General features: G+C 38.2%; 1 protein-coding gene across 3 annotated transcripts in view; it reads right to left on the bottom strand.

Annotated features, from left to right (window-relative positions):
• Positions 1–1099: 1099 nt before the first annotated feature.
• Positions 1100–21801, bottom strand: part of dennd4a (DENN/MADD domain containing 4A) — a 34820-nt gene continuing 14118 nt past the window's right edge. For 2 of the 3 annotated variants that reach the window (XM_051870006.1, XM_051870007.1), the window contains 19 exons: positions 21133–21278; positions 20698–20724; positions 17822–17955; positions 16869–17001; positions 16552–16758; positions 16290–16418; positions 13829–13973; positions 11910–12032; positions 9894–10013; positions 8043–8947; positions 7304–7529; positions 5956–6047; positions 5707–5882; positions 5518–5623; positions 5096–5314; positions 4838–4955; positions 4358–4520; positions 4190–4254; positions 1100–2994 (listed from right to left, as the gene is read on the bottom strand). In XM_051870006.1, the coding sequence (XP_051725966.1) occupies positions 2858–2994; positions 4190–4254; positions 4358–4520; positions 4838–4955; positions 5096–5314; positions 5518–5623; positions 5707–5882; positions 5956–6047; positions 7304–7529; positions 8043–8947; positions 9894–10013; positions 11910–12032; positions 13829–13973; positions 16290–16418; positions 16552–16758; positions 16869–17001; positions 17822–17955; positions 20698–20724; positions 21133–21278 (3371 nt within the window). In that variant the 3' untranslated portion in view covers positions 1100–2857. The remainder of the gene's footprint in view (positions 2995–4189; positions 4255–4357; positions 4521–4837; positions 4956–5095; positions 5315–5517; positions 5624–5706; positions 5883–5955; positions 6048–7303; positions 7530–8042; positions 8948–9893; positions 10014–11909; positions 12033–13828; positions 13974–16289; positions 16419–16551; positions 16759–16868; positions 17002–17821; positions 17956–20697; positions 20725–21132; positions 21279–21801) is intronic. The other variant, XM_051870008.1, reaches the window with a different exon arrangement.

Raw genomic sequence — 21801 nt, 5'->3', positions numbered from 1 at the left:
TATTGAACCACTGTACTCACATGAACTGATTTAAAGATGTTTTTAGTACATTAATGGATCTTGAGAGGAAATGTCATTGCTGGCTATGGAGGCCTCACTGAGCCATCGGATTTCAACAAAAATATCTTAATTTGCGTTCCGAAGATTAACAAAGGTCTTACGGGTGTGGAACGACATGAGGGTGAGTAATAAATTACATTATTTTCATTTTTGGGTGAACTAACCCTTTAAGCGATAGATTGAAGCGCTCGTCTGTGTGAAGACTGCGCAGTGTGCACGAGCGCCAAGAGAACACTGTTGCCTTCCGCCACTGATCATAACAGCGGCAACGAACAACGCATGATTTCAAAAACAACACATTCCAGCGCCATCGCCTCTTATTTAACACAAACGAACGAAGTGATAATCAACTGGAGATGTTTCTTTTGTATTAGGTACATCCGTGCCGCGATATGTTTCAAAAAGTGGTGGGGAGGGGACAGTATTGACCCTGGGGGACATGTTCCACCCGTCCCACCCTCAAATTACGCCTATAATTTTGTCCAATGATGAAAAATTGCATTTTACAACAAATAAAAAGTTTCCTAATTGATTTTGTTGAATTTTATATTGTGATTGTATTAATTGATGTTGTGGGTTTTCAGCTAGCTATGGGTGAAGTGGGAGAAATTGTGAGCTTATTGTAAATGATGTAATTTAATCATATTCTGCAATGGAATTATTTTTGTAACATGGAAAACTGTCATTAGCAAGCGTTTTAAATGCAGATGTTGTGCTGTATGTAAAATATGATTTTTTCCATTATAAAAGTAGAATCTCAAGCATATAACAAAGACTTCTTTACAAATTCTAATGTAATCAGTATGACTCTAATATGAACAGTTGTGAATTTCCATACAAATGTCACACGGCTGTTTGAACAGTACTGAATAGAGGCAATGATTGTTCTTTTCGAATGTCGCAATTTCTCTCTTGAGAGTTGCTCATTGTAAATATTCACTTGTTGGGTCAGTACAAAATTAAATGGGGTTTCAAATGCGACTTTCCCTTCCTCTCTTTCATTGAACAAACCAGTGACAGCAACACAAACACACCAGAGTCGATTTAAGTGAGTTTATTTACAGTTCTAAACAATTTGATAGACCTGGCTCGGATCTGACAAAATGATATATACAAATATAAATAGAAGTAACAAAAGGACTGATATGTAAAGCACATTGCCCTAACATAAAATGATTTGTTTAAAAAAAAACCAAAAAAAAAACAATCACCTTACACATTAACCGCTTTAAATTTCTGTAGCTTGTCATGAAATAGGTCAGTTTGTTTCACTACCATGCCATATGGACATAAAAAGCAGGTGATAGAAAAAAACTGCTAAATATTAACAGCAGTGTAAATTGTATATTTTTGTAGTTTTACACAGCATCAGGTCAATAAACAAAGGGTTTTTTCCCCAAAAAAATATTAGGGGGCAGTATCTGTTTTTTTGTTTGTTTTTTGTCCACTTGGGGCATTAACATCAATATATCATTGTGTATAATTACATGTATAATTATTTTTTCCATAATCCACTGCGCTTGTTAAACTTCAGCTATCCTCTTACCAACCACACAAACTCAAAGTGCATCTTCAATTAACAATATGATAAAAAATGAACATTATTAAAATGTAACAGTTCCAGTTACCGCATGTTTAATTTGAAAAGAGTAAATAAGTGCTAGTATGCATCAGATGCTTGTATGCATCTTGACAACGGGGACCTATATTTATGCATCATTGCACACTATAAAGCAATGTTTAAAACAAACAAAAAAAATATTATGTACCTTCATGGTAAACACTTTGGATTATGTAAGTGTGTGTAAAATGCTGACTTCATATTCATATTAACAGTCCATTTTTTTTTTTATACTAGCTGTATTACTCTTTTTACCCTGTTGAAAATTTGTCTCCGTACCATTCTTTGCCCCAAGGTAAGGCATTTCTCAGTTCAAAAATCTCATCGAACATATTTCTCACCATGTAAACTGCGAGTCATGAGTTTATATTTGGTCCAGTTCTGTACCTCAAGACAACAGTGTCACTAACGGTCACCATATACGACTGGTCTCCAGGACCAGGACGACGAACAGCACACGCTCAAAAGAGAAACCTATACACTACGAACAGTCTTTACAAATGGGGACACGTCAATTGTAACAAATTCCAGTCTTAAAATATAACTGTATAATACAAATATTCAAAATAATAATAGACTATATACACAAAAGTCTCTTTGTATGTGAAATATACAAGTGCCCCTAGACGGCCAAAAGAGGACTGTGTTTGTTGGGGTCGCTCATTGTGCTTCTACGCGTCCTAAACGTGATCAATTTGATTGTTCTACAGCTACTGGTCCCGAATCCACTCCATGATTCACTCGACGTGAACGAATGGAGCGATGGAATGCCTGAGCACAATGATATTGCTCCTAATCTGCAATGACCTCTGAACTCAAGTTTACCTGAGCGGTGCTAGGCGATTTGAATATGACCCCAAGCTTCCAAAGGGGGGGGTCGAGGGTCAAGACATTAGGCAGACGGAAGAGCAAAAGTGAAGGGGGAATATAAGGTAATGAACATGATTACAGACATTATAAGGTGGCATATTCACAGGAAGTGTATGAAGAAGAACAGTCACAGACAGGAACGTTTTTCGAAGGAGACCTCATGGGAGCCAGAGGTAGCTTTGGTTACGATGAATATTCAGGATCGCAATCAATGAAAGTGTTGCTTCTTTGGATGGGACTTGGGCATCTAGGATGCCTTCCTGTGCGATGAATGCGAGGAAAGAGGGAGGAATGAGAGGAGGTGAATCACAGATTGGGCAGCCCAAAGGTTCTCTTGCACTCCATGACTCCAGCGCTGGGTGGCCGGTCACAATTGTGGGTCATCTTGACCTGGCTGGGTGTCAAACGGTCATATGCCATTTTGTATTCACGGTCGAATGCATCTGTGAGAATAAATGAAGATGTTAGTAATGATGCTAGTGCTCACGTTGAACAAATTCATATATGTACATTATCGTCAACAAGGCTGCATTAATTTGATCAAAAATACAGTAAAAACAGTAATAGTGTGAAATATTATTACCATTTCACATAACTGTTTTCTATTTTAATACATTTTTAAAATGCAATTTATTCCTGTGATACAAAGCTGAATTTTCAGCATCATTACTCCAGTTCATAAAACAGCATTTATTTGAAATAAAAACCTTTTCATAATTTTTAAAGAAAGTCTTACAATGTAAATGTCTTTACCCTTACAGAAATGTAATATATAGAGTGAAAACAAATATGTACATATGAGCATATATTTCATATGAGATATATATGTTAAAATATGTATTATACTTACATAAACATATATATTATATGGGATGAATTTATATGTCAATATATGGAATTGTTCCAATTTCTTATGTTTCATATATAGCTGTGTATGTTTTACTCTATATGAGCATAATATGATATTTCATATATGAGACATATATGTCAAAATATGCATTATACATACATAAACATATTTATATGGGAAAAAAATATGTCAATATATGGAATTGTTCCAATTTCATATGTTTTTACTTTGTACTAGCATATATTCCACATATTGATATTTCATATACAGTCAAACCAAAAATTATTCAGACATTTTTTATATATTTTTACTATGGGGTGTAGGACACTATAGTTCATTTATGTAAGTGAGGATAGCAAAATAAAGTAAACTGTGACATATTATATCCAAAAATTCTTCATACAGTGGACTACCAGTAAAATTGATAAAAATTTTGATGCCAAAAATTATTCAGACACTTTGACCTGACCATGTTTTGCTTAAGTTATCTGACATAATTAAGATTAAGGTTTTCTGACTCAGTTTAACACAGTTGAGATCTTGTCATATTTTATTACCATTTTTTAAACTATAGTGAATAAACTGTATTAATGAATGAAATGTTCAAGGTGTCTGAATACATTTTGGTTTGACTGTATGTACATATATTACATTTTCGGTACTGACACTTTTGATCAATTCAATGCATCCTTGGTGAATAAAAGTCATTTCATTTGGGAAAAAAAAAAAAAATCTTACCCCAAAGTTTGGAACAGTAATATAATACATTATCAAAACAGTCAACTCACCGATATTTATGCTACTTTTGCCCAAAGCCACCAAAGCTAGGAACAGGATGTCTCTATATAAGCTCCTGCATATGATAAAATAAAGATAAATGAGTCATTAAGACTACCTTGTCAAAACTTATTTAAACATATTGTTTTTGTGCTGAGGCACATGTACTGTTCTCCTACCGTTGTCTGACGAAGCCCAGTCTGGTGCCCAGTACCTGCAGTATCTGACTCATGGGCTGATAGACATCGTTCCTCTGGATGCTCTTCACGACACTCTGCAGCAGCTCTAAGCTCACAGACTGCTCCTCCTCCCACAGGGCAGCAGATACTGCAGGATTTGCACCTATTTAAAAACATGAACACACTATGATGTACATAGCCGGTACCTGCTTGTGATGTTCATGCAAAACTACTGCTACAGCTGCTAAAGTGTTTTTAAAAGGCTTGTAGTACATTTAATGCTTTTCCTAAAGTTTCTTTGAATGTTCTGGGTGGTTGTTTATTGGCCTAAGGAACAGTGTTGTTATTGGTTTGAGGCATAACTCATATCCACAGCATAAATTTGTTGCAAATATTTGTCCAAGAACCAATTTCATGCACATTTACAGTCATAAAGCTCTCTTATCACTGTGCAAATGAGTTTGTAGGACATATTCTTACAATATGATTTCCAGAGCAAGTAGCAGGGCTGAATGGGGTCCTGATGCAGTCTGGGGTTGTCCCACAGGATCTGAACCAAGACATTTTTACTGTCTTCTGATGCACAACTTTGCAGCGGCTGCAAGAAAACATGTACATAACATTGATGCAAGCTGTTATGGAGAAATACAGTGGCATCACCAACGGCTTCTATGCATTTACAACTATTCATTCATTAAAAACCAAATGGGACATCATGTGAGAATTCTTGAGACCCACCTGAACATCTTTGCTGTAGTGTTTGGAGCTCAGATAGAGTCCCGGAAGGCTGCTAGGCAGGTCCAGCCTACGGAAAAACCACACCAGATTCCAGAACACAATGGGGTGGTGATCCACAATGGCTGCAGATGAGACGGCCTGGTCTCCCTCGTTTTCCAGCAAGCTCTCCAGTTCTTTCCAAAGTACCAGAGGACTCAGGTAGGGCACGGTAACTGGCTCCTACAGCACAGAAAGATTAAAATAACTACCAGCCTAATGAACTGAACCAACCTTTGAGCCACAAAAATATAATTATAATGTAACACAATACCATATTTTCCCGGAAATTATTGTATTACATACCATAATAAAGTGATGATTACAAAATATGATTCCAAAACACTGAAATGTAATGAATTGTAGATTGAGGAACATATTCTTACAGGGTCTTTTTTTCCATTGCTGGACAGATTGCCAGTGACATCGTAAACTTGTGAAAGTTCATCTGCGGCGTCTGTCTGGCAAGTATGTGTGTCTTGAGAGGGGGATCTGATTAGAAACAGAAGAAAACTGTTTGAAATCGTGAATATCTCTACAGAAATATCTACCGATTTGGTTGCAGACCAAATTACCTTTCCTGGTCACCCAGGTTTCTAATGTCCACATTGAGCAGGGGCAGAAACGGAGAGCCGCAAAAGGGGCACGTGCTATTGAGGTTGGAGTCGTCAGCTGTCCAACCAGCCATGATCTCTTCATCATACACCAAACTCTCACAGGTGTTACAGCGTGAACAACTGGACATACGTACCTGCAAAGCCAATCAAAGTTAGTCTCACAGTAGTACTTAAACATATGTGTCATTCACAGTAAGAAAAACTCACTTCAATGGCGTAATTCTGCGTGCACTGAGTGAGGCTGGAATCAGAACACACGTCTGAGGTCTGCAGAGCTTTCGTTATCGTCAGCGATGGACCTAAACGAAAAAAGACAAAACAAAAGTCACTCTCTGCGGGAAAAGGCGCTTTGAAGATGATGTTTTTCATCAGAGAACAATCTTCTCCAAAAACAAGTCACATTTCAAGGTGATTGCCTGCAGGGATTATGAATGCTAATTCTGATGGCACTGAATGAGGAGAGAGGCTCGACAGAAGTCTGGGATAAGAGCGTGTATGCGAATGTGAGTGATTGGGGAGCACTCCAGCACAACCCCCATCAGCCTGATTAAAGAGCCCCTCTCAGTCCCCATTACTGCAGAGCCAGACACACTCAGCCCTGTCTACTGGCCTACTTCTGCAGCTGCTGGAGCAGAAACAATGAACGACACACATATGCAAAAACGTGCTTAATCACCTACCCAAAACATCACGCATAATGGCCTAGAAAAGCTACAAATAAGGTCATCTTTACAATTGAATTGTTCATAATTAGAATTATCTTTACATTATTTAAACATATCTCCTTCTCTTGCTGTTGTACAACACTGTAATCTTGACAAAGGACCGAAATATACCGAGCATTACTCATGAGAAAGCCTGATGGGTCATTTTCTAGCACACTGTCTATTTTTAGTGTTATTCAGGGGAAACCATAAAGATTTGCCTGAACAGAGGATAGGCATTTAAAATGAACATTACTTATGAATATTAAATGTGCTGTAAGTAATTTCAGCCATTTTGCTAATTTCCACCATTTTGCTGACTTCATCCATATATCCTCAATTCACTGTCTAGAAAACCCAAACAAATAAATTCAGAGGTAGAAAGAGATCCTGATTAGCTAAAAAAGAAAGTGTTGGTCGCACTGTTGACTCGTTTTGCTGATTACAGAGCCCACCCGTCACACAGACAAGTGTGACATCCCATTTATAGTGTGTGAGATAAATATCAAGTGTAAAATTATAAAAACATGTTTTACAAAATTAAATAATCCTCTTTTTATATTGTAAATAAAATTATTTTAATGCAGTATATATTATTTTAATGCAACAGTCACTAAGAGAAACTCGTAATAGTAAATATACTATTTATATATTTTATATGTATGTTTTTATTTTAATGTCACTTTTTCCCCATGTCTCAGGAGACTTATTTCTATTCTGTGAGGTATTAAGGATATATTTATAAATATACATGCAAAGCATAGAAAAACATAACATAAAAACTACTGTCTGATATTTAGATAACACTGCTACTTCAGGAGTAAAGCGAACAGCGAACGCCACACACTCACCAGTGAGGGAGGACTGTCGGAAGAGTCGAGGTGGTGCGGATGGGCTTTCTAGGCAGTGGTTGCTTCTGTAAGGGCTCCGTTTGGGCCGCGTGACAGGCTGGGTGGCATCCCGCTGGGGGGAAGAGAGCCCATCGGGGTCTACACAGGAATCGCTTTCGATCAGAGAGGAGCAATCAGGGTCACCTGACCCCAGTGAAGACACACTGACCCGGTCAGAGTTTAAATCCTGGTCAGGAAAAAAAAAAAAATAGAGTTGGATTTTTGGATTTTTGAAAAGAAATCTTTTATGCTTACCAAGTTGCATTTATTTGATTGAAAGTACAGTAAAAACAGTGATATTTTTTACAATTTAAAAGAACTATTTTCTATTTTAATAGACTTTAAAATATAAATTTATTCCTGTGATGCAAAGCTGAATTTTCAGCAACCATTACTCCAGTCTTCAGTGTCACATGATCCTTCAGAAATCATTCTAATATGCTGATTTGGTGCTCAAAAACATTTCTTAGTATTATCAATGTTGAAAACAGTTGTGCTGCTTGATATTTTCATTTTTTGATATTTTCAGTATTTATTCAAAGTAGAAATCTTTTGTAACAATTTAAATGTTTTTACTGTCACATTCAATCCATTTAATGTATATAAAAGTATTTCTTTCCGAAAAAAAGGAGAGGTGAAAAGAGTCGGCAAAGAAGGCCTTAATTTCCAGAACTTCATAAATGGGTAATGTCATACACACCTGTGCAATGGACGTTTGGGAGGAAAGTCGTGAATACAGTCGGCTGGCTTTCTCAGCGACCCCCTTCCCAGCAGAGAGGAAGCTGCTCTTGAACACGTCCAGGGTCGGGGTGAGGAGAGAGTCCATGGAGAAAGAGGAAGAGGAGGGAGTAGGTGAGGAAGGGGAGGCCAGGGAGGTGGGCCGCTGCTCCCTGACCCTGCGCACTCGGCCCTGAGGGAGGGAGGGCGAGGAGAAGAGTCGTGTTCGAGGCTGAGGCTGGAGTTGGGAGGTGCAGGGGGAGCCAGCCGCTGCGGACATGCGGGGAGAGCTGTGCGGGGACGGGGTCTGGAGCCCCTTGAGGTCCACACTAAGAGACCGCTGGCTTAACGGGCTACTCAGGTTGTTCATGTAGTGATGAATCTCTTCAGCCAGGTCTCTGCGGGCGGTGGGGGTGTCTGCATTATCCCCCTCACTGTGGACTTGAGTCTCAGCCACCATGAGGGACAGAGGATCAAATCCTGCTTCAATACCCGTCCTCTTAACCACTCGGCCAAGTGCACCGCTGCAGCTCACGCTCCTCTCCACGCCGATGTGCTCCCTCTCCATGGCAACTCTCTTCTCCATGGCAACCGTGCAGCTAGCAGTCCTCTCCACGGCAACTTTAGGTGGGCTCACAACGCCCCCCACTGCATCTGTTTCTATCAGTGCTGCGACAGATTCAGTACAGAGTTCTTCTACTGTCTTACCCGGGGTTAGATCCAGTGTGCTGGGCCTCACAGGCTTTTCTCCAAAAATATTCAGGGAATTTGGCCTTTTTGTCTTTGGGAGGGCTTCAGAAAGGAAATGATTGGTCTCCCCATTGGTTGCGGATGGATGGGTTCCAACCAGAAGGGATGAATCCTCCATCTTTGAGATAGTCTGAGACACTGAACATTGAAATGAGAGGAAAAACAAAGAGCCACTTGTTAAAAAGAAGCAAATAAACAAGCATTTTAATATGTTGCAGTGCCACACATTACCACTAGGGGGAAGCGAAGAGGTGTTCAGTGCAACTTATGTACTTGGAACTAAATACTAGTCTACTGCTTACTAAATTATGCACAGTATATGCTGTATAGGGCAGCATATACATATAGAGCATATACTATAAGATTTTATTCAATAACATTAGTTCATGTGTTGAAATGACCATAAACAATATTTTTCCAGTATTTATTAATCTAATTTATAAATATACTATTGTTCAATTTTAATTCATGTGTGTTCATAATAAATTGTTAATTTATATGCTAAAGTCTTTTATGCTCACCAAGGCTGCGTTTATTTAATCAAAAATACAGATAAAAACAGTAACATTGTGAAATGTTAGGCATTAGGCAGTTGTGGCCTAATAGTTGGAGTCGGACTTGTAACCCGAAGGGCGCGAGTTTGAGTCTCAGTACCGGCAGGAAATGTAGGTGGGGGGGGGAGTGAATGAACAGCGCTCTCTTCAACTCTCATTACCAACAACTGAGGTGCCCTTGAGCAAGGCACCTAACCCCCAATCACTCCATGGGTGGCGCAGCAAAAATGGCTGCCCACTGCTCCGGGTGTGTATTCATAGTGTGTGTATGTTTAATACTCCCTCCTGTGAGTGTGCACTAAGATGGGTGAAATGCAGAGCACAAATTCAGAGTATGGGACACCACACGTCACGTCACTAACTTAAAACGTTATTGCTAATTAAAATAACTGTTTTCTATTTTAATATGTTTTAAAATGTAATTTATTCCTGTGATGGCAAAGCTGAATTTTTAGTATCTATTACTCCAGTCCTCAGTGTCACACATACCCTTTGTACGTTTAGAGACAAAAGAATTCTGCATTACTCACATGAGCAAGAGTTTCTGTCCTTCTTCTCTTTCATGTCTGGAGAAGGGTTCTGCTCCTCACCTCCTCCTAACCTCACCTCCTCTTTAGACAGAGAGTCATAGCCCTGATCAGACTGACCACCTGGAATCAAAACAATACATAGAAACAAACACTAAGACCAGTGGTTCTCAACTGATTTTTTTCTTCAGGAACTAAAGTTGACACTGTTTTCAGTGCACATTTAACATAATCCAGGTCTTAATTTTAGCATTAAGCATTGTTTTTTCTTTCAGCAACTCTTTTGGAACAGATAATTCAGTGCAATTCAGAACAAAACACTCCTAAACCAAAAAAATTGACCTAAACCAAAACATAATATAGTGTGCACAAAACAAATCATCCTCATAAATGTTTAATGCTGGTAAGATTTTTTGTAGGGCTAATATGATGGAATCTTTTTGAGGGCTTACAAATCCGTATTGAATATTTTAGTATTACTTTACTGATTTTGGGTCATTTGATGCAGCTGGATAGAGAGTCTTAGGAGAAAGGCTTCAAACAAAGTCTAAAGTTAGAATAGAACATCATGACCCATGATAACACAACATCAAAAAGAAGCACTAATTTACTCTCACATATTCTGTAATCGGGCAGAAACACTGACAGACACTCACAGGATGCCTCTTTCTGAGCCACACTGAGAAAGCTGATGGGGCATAAAGTTCACATCATAGTACTGCCTCCAGAGGTGAGCTAAAATAACACCATTAGTCATTCCTTCTTTCCTTTCTCTCCTCCTCAGTCAGACTCCTGCAACACTGTTGTCTGCGAGTGCTCGCTAACTGCGAGTTTCTTCTGTTCAATCTCTCAAATCTCCTCCGTGGGCATCACCGCCTATAGCTTTGGAATACTTTAAAAAGCTGTTTGAACATATAGAGGGCCTTTCTTCTCTGTCTTTTACCATATTCTCAGATATGGGTGTCAGGAACCAACTGCAGTCCTGCTCATTTCTTTTCATTTCATGACTTTATGGAAGACATTTTGAAAAATATAACGAAAGTTAATGGGGTCTAATGTTGTTTTGAACCATATTATCTTTCATTCTACTGACAAAAAAGGTTGGAAATTCTTAAAAATATCTCTTTGTGTTCCACAGGAAGGTTTTGAGTGACGTGAGGGTATGTAGATGATGGGTAGACTCATCTCAGTTTACAGATCCTGTGAAAATGTTGTACATTAATGTTCAAAAGTTTGGGACAGTAAGATTTTTTTTCTTAAAAAATTAATTATTCAGCAAGGATCCATTAAATTGATCAAAAGTTATAGTAAAGACATTTATAATGTTACAAAAGATTTCTATTTTACATAAATGCTGTTCTTTTGAAAAAAATGTATCATGGTTTCCACAAAAATATTAAGCAGATCAACTGTTTTAATAAGAAATGTTTCTTGTGCACCAAATTAGCAAATTAGAACGATTTCTGAAGGATCATGTGACACTGAAGACTGGAGTAATGATGCTGAAAATTTAGCTTTGCCATCACAGGAATAAATTATATTTTAAAATATATAAAAATAAAAACATAAATTGTAATAATATTTCATAATATTACAGTTTTTACTGTATTTTTGACCAATGAAGTGTTGGTTCTTTTAAACATCTTACTCATCCCAAACTTTTGAGCAGTAGTGTACTTCCTAATGAAATCATTCATTTTATCACAATTCTTTTTTGTTTTGGAAGTTGCATTCAAAATTCATCTGAATCATCTGAGGGGGCATGTGAATGGGTGTAATGCTTTTGTTCACTGAACCAAATGTGTTATACTAATGTGTGCTTGAAAAAAAGAGAAAAGACTGAAAGCGAGAAAAAAAATGAGGGAGAGATGTCTTTTCACTCCCACAGTGAAAAATAATGACTCTCCTAGAGACTTTTGGAGTTTGAAGGAGAGAGAGGCACGTCCTGTTGTGCCGAGAGCGCAGTGGAGGACTGATGATGGAAGGAGAACACAGACAGAATGAAGGCGGCCCGGGTACCTGTGCTGGATCTGTCATCACTGGAATCCATTTTAGTGAAGTCTGTATCAATGGAAGCTCGCTCCGCAGAATCGTTAGAGCTGTCCAGACTGCCATGGCTGACATTGTCGAGATCACTGGCATCTGCTCAGAAGAAAAGTATGAGACAGTTAGCAGGAGAACTAACCAGTAACATATTTCAAAACACCACCGTTTGCAACGTGAAAAGCTTTTGCCCAGAGATTGCATCATCTTTCTGTGGCAACAGAGCGAAAACAGCAATCAAAGAACATGTGTGTACTGATATTTTTGATCCAAAATAAAAAAAAAAATAAGCCACCCACATGGTAAGACGATGTTGAGGGCTTTCAAAGCACTACAATATCCAGTAATAACAATCCCTAAAAAAGACAGGCAATAATAAAATAATGCAAGGAATTTATTTAAAAAAAATTAAATACCTTTTTATATGGTATTTTGAGTTTTGTTTACCTAAAAAGGGCCGTAAAGTTCATACGAAAAACCATAACATAAATTTCATAATCATTAATCCAGCAATTGTATGAAATATATATTTTTTTTAAATAACTTTTTTACTCAAAATAATTTATTCATGTGATGGCAAAGCTGAATTTTGAGCAGCCATTACTTGCAGTTTTCAGTGTCATATGACCCTTCAGAGATCATAATATGCAGATTTGGTGTTCAAGAGCATGTATTATTATATAATATTATTATATTATCAATGTTTAAAACTGTCATGCTGCTTAATATTTCTTGTGGAAACCGTAATATTTTTTGTAGTATACTTTAATTAATAGAAAGTTCAAAAGTACAATTTTTAAAGACTTTACTGTTACTTTTGATCAATTATAATTTCTTTAAACAAATCTTACTGACCCCAAACTTTCGAATGGTAGTTTGTATTTCTTTAATATAAATGACTGGACAAATGCATTGAAAAGTAAGCTCCAACAGCATGCAATCAGCCAATTGGGTCTTTAGTCCCTTGTGTGCAAGATAAATTCGATCTGCACGACAAGGCTGCAGTATTTTGGGGGTGGTGCGTTGAGGCAGCTTTTTTTAATTACTAAAGCCCTCTTGTGCACTTCTCAAATATGCTGCTTACAGGGGGCTGTGTGAGAAAGGAGATCACATCAAGTGCAGACTGCGAACTGTGGTGGCTAAAGAGGCGGCTATCGACTCTCATCTTAATTGGACCCATTAAAGCCTCTCTGGTTCAGCAAGCAGGCTGTATCAGGCCCGAGTGAGGAGGGGGGATAGTACCTCCCTCAGGCACAAAACTCAAGTAATCCTGCCTCTGTGTAAAATGATGGAAAGTTTTTCTGACAGTGGGAAATGATATTGAGTCCATGCTTCCTTTTGACTAGGCTTGCGTCTCAAAGAAACAAGTCTGGTGATATAACCATTTTGAACAGAAATTAAAAGTACTGGTGTGGAAATGGGAGTCAGAATGATTATTACTTTGTAGAAGTAATGAACATAGCTATTAATGACCTGGCCCAAACTCTATGGCCTTTGCCCAATAATGAATTCTGTTCTGAAATCTAGTGAACTGCCTTAGTGTCTGCAGAGTAAACTTCCTAACCAAAATGGAATCTCAAAATCAGCCAGTTTGGAAGAGATCATCAAAGGCAAATTCCAAGCATAATTTCTTCTCACATGAAGCATCTAGAGACTCAACAGACAATTGATTTCAACAGAGTTTGCTGATAGCATGTTGCTAAGCTAACACACATTGGGTAAAATAGTCATATTTTATTATATACATATATAAAGTTGAGTAAATTGGGTAAAATGTGTCTTTAATACATAATCATGTGTATTTTTTCAGGATTGGATCTGACTTTGTTTTTGCAGGCAACTTAAAAACTGTGTCCACTTCTATGGAATGTGTGAAATGGAGTTGGGGGTTTTACCAGAGAGATGGGTGTCTTTCGGGTGGGTGGTCTGCCTCCTCCATACTTGTTTGAACAGCGCCACACCCCGAACCACATTTCTCAACTTTCCCCACAGGAAGTATCCCCCTCTAGTCGAGGAAGGCCATGTGCTCTCCAGAACGGCCTGGGGAGAGAAGAACACCACAGTAAGACACACACGTACACACACACGGATTAACTAAATAATTCTACAGTGCAACGCCTCTTATTATCTTAAGTAGATTGTGTTCTCTCTCAAGGACTGGGTGTAATTACTCTGATAGAATTGGAACAACACTCAGCTGCCCAGACTTATGTCCCTGTGAGTGTGTCCTCTTGGTATTTTGGGACAACTTGCAAAGCACACTGGGAAATTTAGCTAGTCTACACTTTTGTCTAATGATAACAGGCATGAGAAATAGAGTCACATGCCAGATCTGCTGCCAGCTCGAGGCTCTCAAGCATCAGCATATAACACACCTACATAGGATAAATCTGTTCTCTCTCTATTTCTTCTTCTGAAAGAAATTACACAAATCTGTTATTGATCAGCTTAATATGAAATCTACAGTAGCTTTGTTGATTCCTGACATTTAGGGTGTGTTCGCACTTGTAGTTAGTACTTGTAGTTAATTCGCATTTCAGTACCCGGATCCTTCTTCTACGCAGCCATGATGTTGTAATTGATGCAGTATGTGGTCTGGCATTGTCATGTTGGAAAATGCAAGGTCTTCTCTGAAAAGAGACGACGTCTGGATGGGAGCATATGTTGTTCTAGAACTTGGATATACCTTTCAGCATTGATGGTGCCTTTCCAGATGTGTAAGCTGCCCATGCCACACGCACTCATGCAACCCCATACCATCAGAGATGCAGGCTTCTGAACTGAGCGCTGATAACAACTTGGGTTGTCCTTGTCCTCTTTAGTCCGGATGACATGGCGTCCCAGTTTTCCAAAAAGAACTTCAAATTTTGATTCGTCTGACCACAGAACAGTTTTCCACTTTACCACAGTCAATTTTAAATGAGCCTTGGCCCAGAGAAAACGCCTGCGCTTCTGGATCATGTTTAGATATGGCTTCTTTTTTGACCTATAGAGTTTTAGCCGGCAACGGCGAATGGCACAGTGGATTGTGTTCACCGACAATGTTTTCTGGAAGTATTCCTGAGCCCATGTTGTGATTTCCATTACAGTAGCATTCCTGTATGTGATGCAGTGCCATCTAAGGGCCCGAAGATCACGGGCATCCAGTATGGTTTTCCGGCCTTGACCCTTACGCACAGAGATTGTTCCAGATTCTCTGAATCTTTGGATGATATTATGCACTGTAGATGATGATAACTTCAAACTCTTTGCAATTTTTCTCTGAGAAACTCCTTTCTGATATTGCTCCACTATTTTTCTCCGCAGCATTGGGGGAATTGGTGATCCTCTGCCCATCTTGACTTCTGAGAGACACTGCCACTTTGAGAGGTTCTTTTTATACCCAATCATGTTGCCAATTGACCTAATAAGTTGCAAATTGGTCCTCCAGCTGTTCCTTATATGTACATTTAACTTTTCCGGCCTCTTATTGCTACCTGTCCCAACTTTTTTGGAATGTGTAGCTCTCATGAAATCCAAAATGAGCCAATATTTGGCATGACATTTCAAAATGTCTCACTTTCAACATTTGATATGTTATCTATATTCTATTGTAAATAAAATATAAGTTTATGAGATTTGTAAATGATTGCATTCCTTTTTTATTCACAATTTGTACAGTGTCCCAACTTTGTTGGAATCGGGTTTGTACATAAAATGTACAAAGTACATTCTGACATTTAAAATGAACAAATGTTGTTGCGTTAAATAACAAAATATCAAACTATGTGGCTTTTGCATACAAATTATGCCAGGGCAGTGGTTGGGACCCAAAAATGGGTTGCAGATCTTTCCTGATTCTGTCTGTTCTAGTTGTGGCTACTAGAAAAATGCAGAAAAAAACAAACAAATAAATTGCAAATACCTATATATTTTTGCATAAGTTGGATAAAATAAATGTTTATCAATTTTTAAAATTAGGAGAAAAACATTCTATAACTTTTTGTTGTTGATGTCTTTTTACTGTTTTTCCACTCAAACACTATGGTATTTTATTAATCTGTCACTTGGTAAAAGCTAATCAAATTAGGCAGATGCAACATGGACAGGTTGTGTGACATTTCATCAACCAAAAAACCATAAAAACACCAGAAAGAAAAGGAAGTACTACCCATAGTACATTAAAAACTGGTTCACTTGTGGTGAGTGCATGTATTTGAACAGGAAATGGCATCAAAATCCAGAATCCAAAATCCATCTTGTATCATGTGGTGTAACATAGATCTTGTGCCTTGAATAGATATTTTATGTATATTTATTTAGGATTATTTTGATTGCAATGTGTCCCCATGTAGCACAAAAGAAAACTGCACTCACCCTGTTGTAGTATCCATAGGTTATGGCATTAGGCTGCACTCCGGCTTTCTTCATCTCAAAAAGAACCCGGACAGCCAAAACAGGCTGTCCATACTGCCCACACAGCTGCATCAGGACCCGGTAACACACCTCCATTAGAGCAGAAACAAACCATTACTTACAAAACCGCAAAACAGGCGGAAATTTCCGCTGTCTAGGTGCAGTACTCACTGTACTCACAAATGACCAAAACCAATCAATGGAGACTTTTAGGTGACTCTACCTCATCAGGGGGCTGCAACTTTTTGTCCTGCATATTTCTCAGCACGTCGTAAGCAGTATGCAGCACCCGCGCCTTAGAGTGGCAGGCACTGACATACGCGGGCAAGCAGATGAACCACAGACCGTGACAATGCCTGAGAAGACACTTGGACCACATCTGCGGGATGGAGGAATACGTCTTAGCCATCCGCTGGGCTGATTTGATCTCCTACAGAGGGAGGATCACAGAGAGGACGGGCATTAGAGGGGAGGGGGAGAGACTTGACAAGTGGGATCATGGGGTGTGATTTGGATGAGATTAGTGTTTGAAATACCAACCTGTTGGGAGCGCCTGAAAATAGCAGCTGGGCTGATGGGACTGATGTGTCTCATGGCTGATGTTGCTTTGGGGACTTTGGGACCATCCTGAAGCTCACAGAGTTGGGCGTTCAGTACAGGGAACCCGCTGTAGCTGTAAGACATCAACAGTATCAACACTGTTCTCTCTTACTTGATAATCCTCAACTTGATTATGTAAAATTTATTTAATTATTAAAAGCACAACACTACACAATGCAGCACTAATTGCAGGCAAAACAATGTAGTTTCTGCAGCTTCAGAGAAGGTAAAAAATAAAGAAAATAATTTTTATTTTAAAATTAAAACTTAAACATGGCTAAGTGAGGTTAAAGTGAAAATAAAATATATAATTAAGCATAAATATGTGTAACAAATAATATAATATAACATAACATAATACAATATAATATAATATAATATAATATAATATAATATAATATAATATAATATAATATAACATAACATAACATAACATAATATAATATAGCATAATATTTGTTTTTTAACGCCATGCCAGCTTCTTTGGTTATTTTAAAGGCGAAAACTATACTTGAGTTAAAACTTAAAATTAAAACTTAAACATTGCTAAGTAAGGTTAAAGTGAAAATAAAATATGTAATTAAGCATAAATGTGTGTAACAAATAAACAGAAGAATAGTACACAATTTATTAAATTAAACATTTAACAGATGTACTTAATATAATATAATCACATGCTCTCTGATGAGTGTGTATTATTGCTTTAGTGGGAGTTTCTGTAGACACAGGATCCTCAGAGAGGTGTATTCTACACGCTGCATCCTGGGAGAGGTTTTGAAGGGGATTACGCTATTGCTACAATACCATCTGTGGTGTGGTGTACTGTTTATATGCACAGTGTAACGGTGTGGATGGGAGTGCGTGTGCCAGAATGGCAGAAGCGCCTGTTGTACCTATAAACCATAGGTGGCTCTTCTCCTTCTGGAAGTGCCGGCAGCTCTGGGGGGGTGATGTAGACAGTGTGCTCGCTGCGGTGGGATTTGTCAAGTTCAATAAGTCTTGTGTCCTCTGGCTTATCGCTGTCCACCTAGAGTAAAAACACGCTTCATCAGACACGGATGGTTTTCCGTTTCCACAAAAACACATAGTATAAGCAATGACCCATGATGGAGAAAAGATCATGTTTTAGTTAAGAGGCTACATGTTTGTTAATAGTGCTCACTGAGGTCACTAAATAAAAGGTAGAAAATAATAAGTAGAAAGAGGAACTGGAGAGAATATTTATGGCAACTGCAAGGCTTACATGCTAACTTACTCCATATTACTGTATTTATAAACTCATCACACGTCAACCCAGACCTAAATTTTTGTCAGAACTGAGAACTGAATCTGGAACAAGACACACATCCTGCCATACAACCATGCCAAGGGATTTTCCACTGTCTGGACATGCTGCAGTTAGCCAAGAGATTTTAAGTGCAGATCATCTGACCTCAGATCAGATGGAGCACAAGTTTTAGTGTAAATGAGCCTGATAATCTCCCACCTCGCTGTGTCCGACTGATCTCACATCTGCACCAAGAATCTCTGATCCTCCTAGACTCCATCCAATCCTCCCCATCTGCCACAGACGCACTACAAGAGCACTGACCTGGACTTAATGCTTAATGTTGTATTGCTCGAGGGGCGTGAAACCATTCCAGTGCAATTTATAGGCTAGACAGTGCTTGGAGGAGCCACTGTGCATTTAGCCTTCAGACAAAGTCTGTCTACAAGCCCTGTAAATGGACTATAAATGCATCATAAAGCCCATGCCACTGTACTACATTGGAAATGAGGAACGCTATCAAATAAAACATGACTTTATATCTATTGATAGAGGGAAAATCAGTTTAGGCATCTGTAAAGCATCCAAGGGTTTTGGATCATATTATTACAAAGTTATTAGACAGACAATAAGAGCAACAGGACAGAATCGAGCTCTTCCTAGACTTGCCAAATGAGTTTCCCTGAGAAGGTTTTAGATCAATCAGTGCCTCTTTTTACCAGAGAAAAACAGCATCGATGACTGCGGTGTCAATTAAAGTGCTTTGTAATGCACCAGGATGCCCAAAGCCACTTTCTGTAAATACGGTACAGAATAAAGTCTGAAACCCATAGAGAGTTTTTTCCATTTTCAGCAAGTAGTCAGTTCAATCAGGTGCTTTAAAAAATGATGAAAAATTTGTATATCTCAGAAGGTATAAGTAAATGTTATATTAAACATTTTATTAAGAGCCTAATTTGTCATCATATCAATCATATGATTCATATCAATATGTAAATATATAAATATATATATATATATATATATATATATATATATATTTTATATAAAACTAAAAAAAATTTCATCTGTCAATGACTGCTTGATATCTAAACAAAATAAACAAACTTTAGGATCCTGCTTTTTACGTAGCTTACCAAGTATATATACATAAATGGAAGTTTGATTGAAGTTATTTTATTGCGCTCTCTTTCCTCTCACATGAATCTAGCAGTGTATGTGATTCGGTCCCAGGGACAACAGTGAAATATACAGTTTAAAAATAGTTTTAATAATAATAATCCACAGAAGAACACTACGATTGTTCAATTAAAATCAAGTATTCCAGAGAGCCATGTAATAATACACTGTGCTGCAGAACACATTCAAACATACAAACACTGTATGACTTTATTGGCCCCCTCTGTGTTTTAAAAACACTTCCACACATGTGTTATGGCTGTCAGCCAATCATAGAGCAGATTACATTGAAGTCTTAAAGGAAAAGCAGCACCAAAATCAAAAGTTTCACTCAGATGATCAGAAACAGTGTAAAAAATGGTTATGTATAACTACGTTATGATGAACTTTAAGATAAGTTCTGGATCACTGAGGTGTCACACTATAACCAAGTTTCTTTTAGGCTATGGCGGTACATGGTTTGTCCTTTACTGCCCTAGTTCCTTTAAAATGTCCTCTGTGAACATAACCCACAAAACCACGCCAGTTTAAATAAACTCAAGCTGTCATTTTCATTACCACCACAGTGCTAAAGAACTGTCCTCCAATGTTCTCTCGAAAAAGGAAGGACAGGCCAAAGCAGGATAAGTGTGACTTTCACTGATGGCAGCATAATTGAAAGTGTAAAGCAAAGAGCTACACATTCATCTCTACAAGCACACTAAAGCCTTGTGGGGAGGACAGGTGAGAGATGACTCCTGTTCCTCTGAACAAGAATAAATTGTGGGCTCTTGTCGAGACAGATATAAATGCACTACAAAGGTACAGAATATATTTGTCAGCACTTTAAAACTTGAAGAGGTTCATTGAAGATATAACTTCAGATCCATGTGCAGTCTGGATCATACCGAGAAATGGGACAACAGTTGCAAACATAAGGAGATGCAAAATGGTGTATGGCACAGAAAAATTAATTATGCATGCAGAATCTCAGTGGTTCTGCAGAGACTCTGATGTAAACAGCAATGTTTTTAAATAATGAAGGCAGAGAGCACACATCTTCAAAACCAAGATTCATACTTCCATATCACCACACCCACAAAACAAAACAGGTCACGTCGGTCTGTCAACTGAGGTTAAAAAACTAGGGTGAGCATTTTTTTTCTTGGACAGTCTTAATTATGTTTTTAGATTTTCTAAATATTTCTCAAGACTGTTTCAAGCAGCCTGGAATGTAAAGGCCATTTTTGTAATGAAGGTAAATTATTTTGGTGACTGTTTTCAGTACTGCTATACACATATACCCCCATCAGAAGTTAAAAGACATTGAATTAAGCAACTTACCTTCCCTCCTTTCTCCGTGCCGAACAACTTTCCAAGCAAGCAAGTAAAGACAACAATTTAAAGGGAAGAGAAAAGAAAGTAGTGAGAAAATGAAAAATAATAGGGCAGGATGAAAAGCCAGAAAGGAAATAAGAACGAACAAGAGAACAATACTCACAGAAAATTAATAACCTGACATAAGTAAGCCCAAGGGATCATAACACAACAGCTAATAATGGCAACATTTCCCCTTACTGTTTTCACAAATCACGCTGTACGCACTCCCTTGAACTCACTGCATTTTTCACATGCTCTTTGTTAAGAGCCTGGAGTGTTGTTTAACATGGTAACTTTTTGTGAGCCTTGTAAAAGCAGTTTATGTTAAATCTCTAACCTCTAATCCGGATAAAGGCATGAGATGCATTTTTAGCAGGTATATAGACCAAGGTTTCATACCTTGTCAACGCAGTCATCAAAGAAAGCAAGGCTTGCATCCTTATCACTGACAAAAGAGCACTCTTCGATGAAACGAATGAACATCTGAGTCTTGGTCATGAGGGAGTAAAACTTTTGATGGGATCGATCACGACTCTTCAAAAAGCCTGCAAAAAAAAAGAAGTCATATTAAAAGTCAAGGACATCAAGCGAAGAGTCTAAGAGGTGGCGTTACAATGAGAAAAGGTGATCGCATTCATTATTTGATTACTATGATTCACTGCCACAGTTGTCGGTTGCAATTAAACATTTAATCAGTCAAATTTAGGAGGGCGTGTCACGAATTACGTGTTAGTCGCTAGAATGTCGTCATTGAGAAAGCCAGGGCAAAGTGTGCACAGTGTGAAAGATGTAAGAGACTCATTTATTACATAAGAGGCTGCAGATGTGTTCTCAGACATTCTATTAATCAGTGCAGTTTGTTGGACCTGTCAGGCATGTCTAATTTCCAATGGGGCTTTATCAAAATCGCCACAATAATTTCAAGCCTGATTTAAGCCAGACTCCACAGGCACAGAGCCAGATTTGAGTATTCTGAGCAGCTGCTGAGCTTCAGCATTCCACTAATGCACCACAGTGGTCAAAACAAAACACTGAGGATTTGAAATGCATTGTTTTTCCGCTTCGACA

Source organism: Ctenopharyngodon idella, chromosome 18, assembly GCF_019924925.1.
Source record: "Ctenopharyngodon idella isolate HZGC_01 chromosome 18, HZGC01, whole genome shotgun sequence".
Lineage (NCBI taxonomy): Eukaryota > Metazoa > Chordata > Actinopteri > Cypriniformes > Xenocyprididae > Ctenopharyngodon > Ctenopharyngodon idella.
This window is presented reverse-complemented; position numbering and strand designations above follow the sequence as displayed.